We start from the raw sequence: 12,345 nt of genomic DNA on the forward strand, positions 1-12,345 counted from the left end.
AGGGGCGAGGTGGGAGCGCGGAAGTGCAGGGTCCGTCCCACGTTGCACAGTCAGGGCCCCATGCCCAGCGGCTGACACTTGGGGGCGCTCAATAAATCTAGCGGGACTGATTCCGGCGCTTCCTCCGGACAAGTTCGCCCCGCTGAGAGGCGGGAACTCGCCTACGAGAGAACTCGCCTACCGTCCTCGCGCGAACCGAGGCGCCCCCAGAGCGGACACGGGAAACCCACTCGCGACTCCACGGCTGGCCCCAGAAGCCCGGCCCCGGAGAAGGTAACTTCAGCCGCTGCGGGCGCCGAGCACCCCTCCTCCCCAGGGCTGGGGCGCCAACAGCACAGATTGGGGTCGGGGGCCTGGCTGGGGAGAAGTCCTCGGGCTGTGGGGCTGGGTTCCGTGTACTGGTGCGGAAGCCCGAGGGGAGGTGCAGACGGGGGGCGGCAGCAGCAGGACAGAAGGACGGGCGCCCCCGGCCAGCGCCGGGTCGTCGTCGAGCGCCGCGAAGTCCCAGCAGCGCGCTCCTCCGCGTGCGCGACTGGGGCTGTGCGCGCGGCCGGTCTGCAGAGCGCGCTCCCGGGTTACTCCGAGCACCGCTGGGGGTGCAGAAGGTGCTCCCCCGGGGGCTGTGAGCGCGGCGTCGGGGTCGTAGAGCTGTCGGCAAACTTCACCCAGCGCGCTCTCCGGGGGCGCGGCCAACTTCGCCAGCGCGTCTTCCCCCCCCACCCGGGCGACGCGCGCGGGCCACGGTGCCGACCCGGCCACCGGTTCTGCAGGGAGCGCCCTCCCGGGACGGGGCTCGCGGTGGAGCGGCGGCGCTGGGCTCGCGAGCGACCCCGGGGAGCGCACCGGCGAGGAGGAGGCGGCGCCCGCGGCCCGGCCGGGCCCGGGCCCCTGCCCCGCGCGACTCCGCCTCCTGCCGCGCCCGGCCTTTTACTTTCGCTTTCGCTGGGGCAGCCCCAGACCCTCGCGGCGGAGGGACCGAGACGGACGCCAGCTCGGGCCGCCCGGCCGCAGCGGACACGGTAACTTCGGCCCCCGCCTCCGCTCGCGCCCCTTCCGCCCGAGCCGCGCGCGCTCCTTCCCGGCCTCTGCCAGCCGCCTCCCTCCCACCCAGCCCCGCGCCCCTCCCGCCCCCGGGCCGGCTCTCCTCCCACCACCAACCCCGAGCGGCCCCCCTTGGCCGGCCTGCGCGGACACTTTGGGGAGAGGGCGGGGCACCGCTCGCTCCGCTCCTCGGGTCCTCCCTTCCCCGCTGGCCGCGGGATTTGGAAAAGGGGGCGTGGATTGAGACCGGCGGGAGGGGATCGTGATCTCGCCGGGCTGGCCAGCGAGCGCCCCCAGGGCTGTCTGAGCGCCGGTCCCCGCGCCCCAGTTTGCCGGCTGTGGGCCTCCCTGTGCCTGTCCGTTAAAGGGGAGCGGTGCTGACCGCGGGCTGAGGGTCGCTGCGAGGATGGAAGGAGGCGATGGTGCACAGGGCAGTGCCTCGGTCTGGGCTCCGTGTGCGGGGAGCTGCTGTCAGCCCGGCGCAGGTGCAGGGCTCTTGAAGATCCCTGGAGGAAGTGAAAAAAGGCAGGACCCCAGGCGACCTTTGTATTGAGGTTGTCATTGCTCTGGTGGACTACGCGGCCCTGAACTTTGTTTACTTAAAGGCTCTTTCCTCCTTCAGGGGTTCCTGAACTTCAGCCCGCATAGACAGCCCTCACCTGGGTCACCTGGGTTCATAATCCAGCTTTGCTTCCTGTTAGTTGTGCGGCCCCGGGGCAGGTTCCTTAAACTCTCAAGAATCCGATGTTTCTTCTGCAACATGCGGGGAAGGAGCCAGCCTGCTTAGCAGGGCTTTGAGCCTCTGGCGATGGGGGTACTCGCGTGCCAGCAGAGCCCCTTTGCCAACGGTGAACGTGGAGGCCATCAGGGCAGCTTCTCTTTGAGCCTTCAGGGGGATTGTCTCCACGGGGACAAGGGTGGGTGCAGGTTGTGTTAGGTCACCTTTCAGAGGAAGCAGCTGCAGTGAGTCCATCCTCCTACCCGTGGGGAAAAAAAAACCAGTTCAGGATATAGCCGCGAAGTGATTTCCGACCAGAAGTGCCTACCAGTCGCCTATGAAAATGTATTTAGAAATCATCGCTGGAGGAATTTTTTTTTCTCCACAAAAGCTGCTTGAGATGTGGATGTGATTTTAAAATATAGGTGAAGGTTGACAGCTGAATGCTTTTTAGTCTTGAGTTCCGCCAACAGTGGTGATAATGAGGAATAATTGGGGAACATCTAGAATGTGCTACACTGGGCTTAGCACTTAACGTGCATTTCTCCATTCATCCCTAAAGTCAGCCTGTGGTGTGGCATCGTTTTCTTCCCATTTCACAGATGAAGAAGCTGAGGCTCAGAGACATGGAGCATTTTGTTCAAGGCCCCATGGCTAATCGATGGAGGAGCCAGTTTAAACCCTGATCTGCCCCTCCCCTGACTGGGCTCTGAACTTGGTCGTGATGTCTGTCCTGTATCAACAGTTCATTCAGGGCACTGAATGACTTAAGCATTTTAAGTACATTTTAGTTAAAACATTTATGAGGAAATATTTATTGGGGTGCCTGAGTGGCTCAGTCTGTTAAGCATCTGACTCGCGATTTGGCTTTGAATCATGATCTCAGGATCTCAGGCTCCAGCCCCTGGCATCAGCCTCAGGGCTGGGTGTGGAGCCTGGTTAAGACTTTCTCTCCCTCTGCCAACCCCCCACCTTCGCTCTCTTAAAAAAAATGGGGCGGGGGTGCCTGAGTGGCTCAGTCATTAAGAGCCTGCCTTCGGCTCAGGTCATGATCCTAGGGTCCTGGGATCAAGCCCTCCGTGGGGCTCCCTGCTCAGCAGGGGGCCTGCTTCTCGCTCTCCCACTCCCCCTGCTTGTGTTCTCTCCCTTGCTGTCTCTGTCAAATAAATAAATAAAATCTGGAAAAAAAAAAAAAGGAACAAAAAATATTTATTGAGTGTCCACTGTATACTGGGCACTTTTCTATGACTAGAAGAAAAAAAGGATGATTAAGATACACTGTCAGTCTGCAGATAGGGTCCTAGGGGATTCTAGTGACAAGAATGGCAATAGCTAACGTAGAGGGCTTACACAGAGCTCCTGGCAGCTCTCATGCTTTCTGAGCGGGCACCTGGGTGGCTCAGTGGGTTAAGCCTCTGTCTTCGTCTCAGGTCATGATCTCGGGGTCCTGGGATCGAGCCCCACATTGGGCTCCCTGCTCGACGGGGAGCCTGTTTCCCCCCCACGTCTGCCTGCCTCTCTGCCTACCTGTGATCTCTGTCAAATAAATAAAATAAAATATCTAATGCTTTCTGAGCATCACATATTGATTCATTTAAAGAGAAGATAGACACCTTTCACTGAAGACACACATGAATAGCAGCCATTCCATGGCTGTCTTGGCAGCCTGAGCCCTACAAAGACAACAGACACTAGAGAACAACAGTAGGCCTGCCCTCTCCAGGTGCAGCAGAGGTGAGATAGGCCTGGATTTTCTTGGTGGGTTCTGAGGGTGAGTGGAAATACAGGGTCAACACCAAGTCTGGGCTTGACCGAAATGATGTGGCCAAGATTAGGCACCGCTGGGCCAGCACCCATGTCTCGGGTGAACTTGATTTTACCCAGAAATGAAGCCCAGCCTCACAGGAGTCAAAGTCACTGAACGTTTGCTGTCCCCACTGTCTAGGAAGTAGAGACACAGAAGACCCCTGTGGCCTCGTGTTTGGAGGGAGAGCTCTGGAAAGCGCCCCCCCACCCCCGCATGGAACCATTGAAATAAGCCTAAATTTTATGTCCCGGTGGGGAAGTCCAAAGTCCCATCCACATGGCTGGGAAAGAAGAGGAGTTTCAGCTTCACCCCTGCTCTGAGTAACATGTGTGCAGCTCCCCTCTGCCTGCAGAGCCCCATCCCCACCCTCTCGGCTTCCCCTTCTCAGACCTCAGGTCAGATATCCCCTCCCCTGAGAACCTTCCTTAATTCCTCCGAGGCTAAGTCCAGTTCCCTCATGTGGCCACAGATAGTGGCTCCTCGTGACACTGTCGTGGCAGCGTGACATCTGTGCCATCCTTTTCTCAAAGCCCCATCAAAGCAGCACCAAGTCACTGTGCCCGCAGCTGCATCCCTGACTTGTAGCACCCAGCCTGATGTGTCAGACCCCCAGTAAATATTCACTGAATGAATGAAGAGGAATCACCAAAACTCTTCTCAGCGCTCCCCCAACATCAGAACCAATGTCTGGCTTGCTTAGGAGCTGTTTTGCTTAGGGTTGTCCTTTCTTGAAAAACTGGTCCCCTTGTTTTATCATCGAATGTCCCAGACTCAGCCTTGAAGACAGCATCAGCAAAAGGCCCAAGGCTTAAATACCACATGTCGACGGTAGCGTCCTTTTCTGATGGATTTTGTCCAACTCTAACTTGCTAATTTTTAAAATATTTCTGTGCTTTGTTAATGACAATCCCCATGGAAAAGTAACTCGGTCTATATAAAGGGGATGAAATAAAAACTACTGAGTGTTTCTGCATGCCTGGGTTTATGCTTCTCTGCCCCAGGGATGAGGTTATCTCTGTTTTCAAGAAACATTTTGCACTTTAATCTGAAAAATCTAACCGCCACCAACCGGATGCTTGGGTTGGGTCTTGAGAAACAAGATGGCCACCTGGCTTCCCATAGTCCTTGGAAAGAGCCAGTGGGGGACCCACCCTCCCTCTCGGTTCCCTCCTCACTCTCCAGCTCACCCCAAAGGGAAGTTGCAGGGTGACGTGACAATGCCACTCAGAACTCAAGGCCTCTTCTTCCAACTGGCTGCATCACTTTTAGCTGATTCTTTTCCCTTGGGCCGTTGGTTTCTAACCACTCCAGTCAATTAATATTTATTCAGTAAGCACCTTCTGTGTGTTGGGGGCTTCTGCTGGGATGAACTTAGAACTGTCTTATTTGAGCTAAACAGTAAGCAGAGTGAAAACAAAAGACAAATAAAGACAATGGGGGTGGGGGGAGCTGATGCGATAGGTGTCCTCAAGGCAGATCGCCCTGCGGTGCTTACTATTTTAGCTGAATTCTGAGGACTGATTATTAGCAAGCTGGGCGCTGGGCAGAGATGTCCTGTCCAGCAAACATGTGGGTGGTGACTTCCAGAAAGACAGAACCTGAAATGAACATAATATGCTGAAGACACTGAGCGGCGGCATGGCGTAATGGTAGAGGTGGCGGGTACTCTGGGGTGCCTACTGCTGGCTTCAGATCGAAGTTATGTAGCCTAGAACAAGCTAGATAACTTTTTCTAGCCTCGCCTACCTCATCTCAAAGAGCAGTGATCACGGGGGTGGTCTAACAGCATTATTGAGAGTGTTAAATAAGGTAACGCTCACAAAACAATTACCACATAAATAATAATTAAGTTTCTGTTTTTTTAAGATTTGATTAATTTATTTGAGAGAGAGAGAGAATGAGCCGGGGGGTGGGGGGCAGAGGGAGAAGCAGACTCCTCACCAAGTTGGGAGCCTGACACGAAGCTTGGTGCCAGGACCCCCAGATCACGACCTGAGCCAAAGGCTGACATTCAACAGACTGAGCCACAAGGTGCCCCAGTCAGTTTCTATTCTTACAGTTATTTTTTATTCTTTAAAGTAGAGGGAATAGTAGATTAGTAGGAGATCCAACATTTTGGGGAAACGGCCAGGTAGTAAATATTCTAGGCTTTTCAGGCCACCTGGTTTCTGCCACAGTTGCTCAACTCTGGTTGCTGACAGTATGTAAACAGATGGGTATCTCCGAATTCCAATAAAGCTTTATTTGCAGAAACAGGTGGTGGGCCGTAGTTTGCAGGCGCCGGTACTAGATAAGACGGGGTCTTAAAATTCAAGGAAATGGGTTTAGATCGTAGGGCTCTCTTGAAGATTCTTGAGTGGGAGAATAATTTAGGGAAATCTCTTCTGGTACAACCATGTAAATAAAAGAATCTGATACAAACAGCTTTGTACCCCAGGTTGCTGTTGTGTTTGAACTGGGTTTGAGTGATGCCAGGAAGAGGATAAGCACCTTATAAGCTGTCAGGAATGCAGGGGAGAGTTTCTTGTCCTACAAACCTAAACTGAACTCCCACAGCTTCTCCTACACAGGGATCCTTTAACAAAATCCTGGAGGCCATGGAGGCCCAATGCAACGCTCCCCGAGGGCATGGATTTTGTTTCCTTTGCTGCTGTCTCATCCATCTCTCGAACAATGCTGGAAATAAAGCTGGTGCTCAAGCATTTGAATGACTTGTTGGTGCACGATCCCCCAGAACCTAAATATGCAAGGTGGCCCACCTGCCAGTTTAATTAAAAACTGTGTCCCTAGTGAGTGCTGCTTAGAAATATCCTGAGGCTAGTGATGCCACTAAATACTGACCGTGTGGTTGGTTTTTCTCCTTCCAGATGGCAGATGATCAAGGCTGTGGTGTGGAGCAGGCAGCTGGGGACACAGGCAGCCCAGATGCAGTTGATGCCAAGCCAGACCGGTCCTCCTTTGTCCCGTCACTCTTCAGGTAAGTTTCCTTCCTCGGCCTGGGCCTCTTCAGCCTGCCGTGCCTCTGCCATTGCCACACACGCACGGGTGAGGGATCATCTGGGCCAGAGGTCTATGCTGCACCTAGAAGATTTGTACAAAATCCTGCCAGCTGTCTGTGACAACACTAGGAAACCGTGTGCACTCTCTGTCTCTGGGAGCAAGCCAGACTTGGTGGTTGAGTCGGGGGGATGGGGGTCTTCCTGCTCAGTGGCTATGCCTCTGGACAGCAGCCGCCCAGGAGTAAGGAGCTGCCCTCGGTGGAGGTGAGTTGCAGCTGACCTCCTTTGGGGCAGAGTCTATGGGCTGCTGCTGCCAGTTGGGGCTAGATTTGGCTGAAAAGCGGAATCCAGGGACACAGGATGGGGTTTTAGGGTAGCACTCCAATGGAGGAAGCTGCCTGTCTAGTGATTCTCACCTTGTCTTTTCTTGAGTTCACTTCTAAAATTCTAAATACTGCATTTAGTAAGAATAATAGCTTCTTTTATTACATTCTTGTATGCCGGCTCAGTGTTGCCTGTAGCTCTCACAGTCTCAGGCGATAGTTCTGTTGTTATCATCACTTAATAGGTAGGGAAACTGAGGCACAAAGAGGTTTGCTTGCTTGCCTCTCTGATGACAGAGATTAGAACGTACACGGTACCAGCATCATCAACAGCTCTACTGTGCTTTCCAGCTAAAGGTGGGGTCGCAAGGACAGAGAGGAGGGGTCCCTTTCTCCCTTCAACCCTGGTCATGGAATGGCAGGCGGTTGGGCTTCCTGGCCAGAAGCTAGAGTGCTTTTTGGGTCAGAAGCATCTGACTATTGCGCATCTCCTAATCCAGACCCCACCTGGGAAGGACAGTGACAGAGATAAAAGTTGAGGTCAGGGAGTGCTCCCAAGCAGTGCTCAGGAGGGGAAGAGTTGGCGATGAGGGGCAGTCTGGCTCCCTGCAGCATCCTGGAGAGACCCTGGGGTCTTTCCATCCCAGACAAGACTAGAAAAAGTGGGAAGAGCCCCAACATCCTGGACCCGAATTCCACTGGCCTTGGTAGCCGTTTACGGTCAAGAGAAAATGATCAGAACATACAGCTCCAACCCCTGAAAAATTTTGAAAGCCATCAGATCAGTCCATTCAAGCTAAATCCCTCCCCAGCGCAAGCCCCTTAGAACAATGCCCATCAGGTGTTTCGTTCACGTAGCTGCAGAGAACTACACGTGCACTCATCCATTTTAAGGCAACACAAATTTCTTGTCAAATAGTTGCGAATGATGTGAGAATATTTCAGTTTTCCCAACTCTTTGAGGCTTTGGGTGAAGCAGGTTGCCCATGGTGACAAAGGAACAGGAACTGTGTAATGGCCATTTCACAAGGCTTGATAAAGCCTTGTGGTATACTTGCCAGAAATTATGAAAACCAGTGGTGTGTTGTAACTATTGACATTTAAAAATCACTTGTTCATGTGTATACAGTGGAATCTAAATCCACAAGAGTTTTTTTTTTGTTGTTGTTGTTGTTGTTTTAAATTTTATTTATTTGAGAGAGAGAGCATGTGTGTGTGAGTGGGGTGACTGGACAGAAGGAGAGGGAGAAGCAGGCTCCCTGCTGGGCAGAGAGCCTGATGCAGGATTCGATCCCAGGACCCTGAGATCATGAACTGAGCTGAAGGCAGAGGCTTAACCCACTGAGCCACCCAGGTGCCCCGTCCACAGGCGTTTTATAACCACATTTCTCCATTAAGAATGGACACAAGCAAGCTGTTTTTAATAGCTAGAATTTTTGTTGTTTCTTTTTTCCTCAAACTCTTGTTCCCCCTCCCACATAGCATTTTATTCTGCTGTAATGGGTGTAGTTGCTTGAAAGTCTTTTATTGCTCACCTCATCATGAATCTCTGTATCATATAGCTGTGCACGTAAACAGATGCATAAATTATAAGGCCTTTTTCCAAGAATCAGGAGTATTAAAAGAAATTTCTCCTGTATTAAGTTACTAATAATTTCTCCTAGACTAAGTTTCTGTCCTGGCTATTACTGATTCCCAATTGGTCCAAACAAAAATGTTATTAAGTCATCAGTGCTATAAAATTGCTCTTCATCACAATAATACATAGAAATTGCATTTAAATTGCAACTTATCATGGGAAAGCAGGCTTTTAAAAGCTAGTTTACAAATAAATGGACAAATAGTCATTGCTAGAATAAGGAAGTTCCATATCCCCTCTTTTGCATATTTGTCATTTTTAGGGGTAGAAGCGCTGAGAAACCGTGAATGAGTACATGGGATGAGAGCAGTTCTGCTCTAATAATGCCGCTTAATTCTTTGAATTCCTTCTAAGTTCTCTGCCAAAAACTGACAAATCAATTAGTTCCTTCTGCAGTTGCATTGAGAATGATTAGAAATTACCTGACTTACAAAAAGAATGTTATTCAGCCCTTAGAAACATTTACTTTTTTTTCCTTTCTGGGAAGTACACTCAGAAGGCTTCATCAAAACTTCTCGAAAAGCTTTCCGCAGCGGCAGTATCGTAGCCAATGAGGTTTATCCGAGGCACGATTATTGCTACTTGAAAACTTCTCAGAACTGTACATTACACCTGTTCCTCTTTCCTTAGAGGCAACTTATGTAACCCCAGATACCCCCGACAGAGATAAGATAATTAAAACAGCACTGCTAAACATGTGTTGGTGTGCTTTTTCCCCCCCTTTTTGGTAAATGCTTATTTTAAACTATCTGCTTTTTAAAATATTTCATTGTCAAGACCTTTGGAGCTGCAAATGTAGCTCATTCACTTAGGTAAAATGTCTGCTCTGTCTTCCAGTTGACAAAGCCAGTCCTTCTTGTCAAACCAATCAACCTCACCAGATTTGCTTTCAACCAGTAAAGGTCTGATACCATTTTCAGTTCCGCAAATGTGTTTTTAGGTATCCCTATGACAACCAACCATGTTTCTGATTCTTGGAGGATCGTGGGTGGAAGGAAAATTGGATGGATGGATGGATGGATGGATGGATGGAGGTAGGGCGGGGAGAGAGGGAAGGAAGCAGGAAGGAAAGGCACAAAGAAAGTGCTGTGTTTACCTCCCTGAATCAGTGCTTATTTGCTTTGCAGTCCCAGAAATCTAGCCCAAAACTGATAGTCGTTGGAAATAATCAGGGGATAAAAAAAATCAAAGTCATATAAAAACCACATCACTCCCATTCCATTCTACTATATTACATATTTTTATTAGTATATATTTAAACATATAATTGAGTTTGGAACAGCGCAGTGTGTACCCAAACAGCCCCATTTCTAATGCCATCCTTCCCCCTCTCTAGACTCTTACACAAATAGGAAGCCCATCGTGGTGCCTCATCCAGGGAGACCCACAGACGCTGATACTTGAATTGTCTGTTTGTTAGAGGATATGGAGGTTTTGACATCATCTGGGAATTAGGATGGATGAGATTGTTCTTTTTTCATATATTGGGAGATAGGAAACTGAGAAAGGGGAGGCAGTAAATCAGGCAGACAAATTTTAGGAAAAATGCATATGGAAATTGAGGATCTGATCATTTCCTTAAAGCTGCCTATGTCTGCACCTCTTGGAAGGTCTTTTAGTGCCCTGTTTGAAGACCTCTGCCTTACAGGTGCATCATTTTGCAAAAATAGATACAGTCTGTGATATGGGTTTTTTTTTTTTTTAACCCCCTTACATCCTTTGGTAAAGTCAATAAGCCCTCATAGTCTTCTGTATTCTAGTGTGCTGTACCTTTTTTCTTTAATAGCATGGCTGACGTTGACCTCCAGCTTCGTGTTATCAAAATAAACAGTAATTATCCTTGCAAAATACTTGAATTGTATTCCATTTTCCAATTAAATATTTGAATTAAATTAAACGGGCAGGGGCCAGATTTTAAAAGGGCTTGTCTGTAAGTCATGTTAGGGATTTGGAAGCTGTTTATATTCGTTGTATGGATTACAAGACATGACTGTTGAATTATCAAACAATACTTTGCTAGGGTAAATGGCAATTTAATGTCTTACTCTTCCAGGCTGTGAATTGTTAGTTGCTTATTTTCTCTGCCTTCGCCGGGCATCGAACTCAAATCCTGCATTATGTGATGCACAGGCCACCTGCCAGGGAGGCAGTCAATTCAAGTAAACTTCTTCCAGAATTTGTGATGAACCCGTAAAATTTAGGTTTTTCCTTTCATTTGTTTTTTAACTTAAGATGGAAGGTTCTTTCATGTGCCTTTAAAATTAACCATATCAGGGGTGCCTGAGTGGCTCAATCGGTTAAGAGTCTGGCTTCAGCTCAGGTCATGATCCTGGGGTCCTTGGAAGGGTCCTGGGATGGAGCCCCGACATCATTGACATCATTGGGCTCCCTGCTGATCAGGGAACCTGCTTCTCCCTCTCTCTCTCTCTCTCTCTCTCTCTCTCTCGAATAAATAAGTGAAGTATTTAAATAAATGAATAAAATTAACCATGTCAGGTGCTATTTTGGGTCACTAATTCATTCTTTCAGTCATTCATTAAATATTTATGGAGCAACAGTGAGAAGTTAAGCCCCTTGTCCCAAGTCCCACAGTCGATTAGTGAAGTTGAACCTGCACTCGCCTGCTGCTGCCTTCTCAGCTGCTGCCTTAACATATCAGGCTCTGTGTTTGGCCCAGAGCTGCAGCTGGAAACAAGGTCAACAAGACCCACATGATCCCAGCCCAGACACTCACGTTCCTGCTGGGAAGGCAGGCACACAACAGGTAACCGAGGCAGGGTGGTGGTCGGCAGGGCAGAGCAGGGTGCTGGGGGCGTAAAATTGAAAAGGAGACGTAACCTGGTCTTGGGTGAAAGAAGCTTCCCCGGGAGACATGATGTGTGCAGAGACTTGATGGGGGCAGGAGGGTGGTAAAGGGGGGTGTAGGTGTGTGAGGTCAGGACGATGCATGCTGGCAGGAATGTGGGGTGTGGCAGGTACCCCAGAAGAGGAGACCGGAGCAATAGGCAGGGGCCAGAGTTTAGAAGGGCTTGTCTGTAAGTCACATTAAAGATTTGGCATCGATCCTAAGAACAAGGAAATTATGAAAGAGTTTAAGAAGTAGATTGACTCAGGGGTGCCTGGGTGGCTCAGTGGGTTAAGCTGCAGTGCAGGGCAGGTCCTGAAGAGGGGGCTGTTGCCAGTGGAATGCCGAGCAGCTGGACCCCAGAGGTGGCAGGAGGTAGAAGCAACGGGACTTTGTGACTAAAAGAAGGAAGGGCCGAAGAGGGGAGAGATGCTGAGAAAAGTGGCCCCTGAACTCCACGGAAGACTGGAGTCATCTGGTAACCTCTGAGTCCAACGGCTAGAGAAAGGGTGATGAAATCCCTATTTCTATTGTCCTAATGACAGAAGGGCACCAGCGTTTGCCACCTTTCATCGCTTCCCTGAACATTCCTGCTGCCTTGGCTTTGCTGCCCGAGAGCGTGTGACAAGATTTGGGTGGTGCCAGTGACTTGGCCTGAGATGGGGCGAGACTGAGAACAATGTGATTTGCCATGAAGGGTGGGTGTCCATGGGCATACCTGGCTCGTCGACAGGGTCGACACGCTGTGCCTTCAGCTCTGTGTCTTGAGATTCTAAATTCTGCTGAATTTAATTCATCGGTGGGGGGGGGGGGACATGAAGACAGCAGAGCGAATCTGCCAGTGTGTGAGCATTGGGGCTGCTTCTGGTTCTCCGTGCCCCCAATAGGGGGCACCCCCCCAGCCCACCCTGTCCCCATCTCCTTTCTCCAAGGTGTCAGAATTCTATCTGGTAAGGCAGTGTGTGGGGACAGT

General features: G+C 50.3%; 1 protein-coding gene and 1 pseudogene across 2 annotated transcripts in view; both read left to right on the plus strand.

Annotated features, from left to right (window-relative positions):
- CASP7 (caspase 7) overlaps positions 1–12,345 on the plus strand; it is a 29,377-nt gene continuing 17,032 nt past the window's right edge. The window contains exons 1-2 of one of the 2 annotated variants that reach the window (XM_032312634.1): positions 1–273; positions 6,434–6,543. In XM_032312634.1, coding sequence (XP_032168525.1) covers positions 6,434–6,543 — 110 coding nt within the window. In that variant the 5' untranslated portion in view covers positions 1–273. Of the gene's footprint in view, positions 274–951; positions 1,020–6,433; positions 6,544–12,345 lie in introns of those variants that run through there. The other variant, XM_032312633.1, reaches the window with a different exon arrangement.
- On the plus strand, positions 9,049–9,181 carry LOC116573834 (annotated as a pseudogene).

This window comes from Mustela erminea, chromosome 14, assembly GCF_009829155.1.
Source record: "Mustela erminea isolate mMusErm1 chromosome 14, mMusErm1.Pri, whole genome shotgun sequence".
Classification (NCBI taxonomy): domain Eukaryota; kingdom Metazoa; phylum Chordata; class Mammalia; order Carnivora; family Mustelidae; genus Mustela; species Mustela erminea.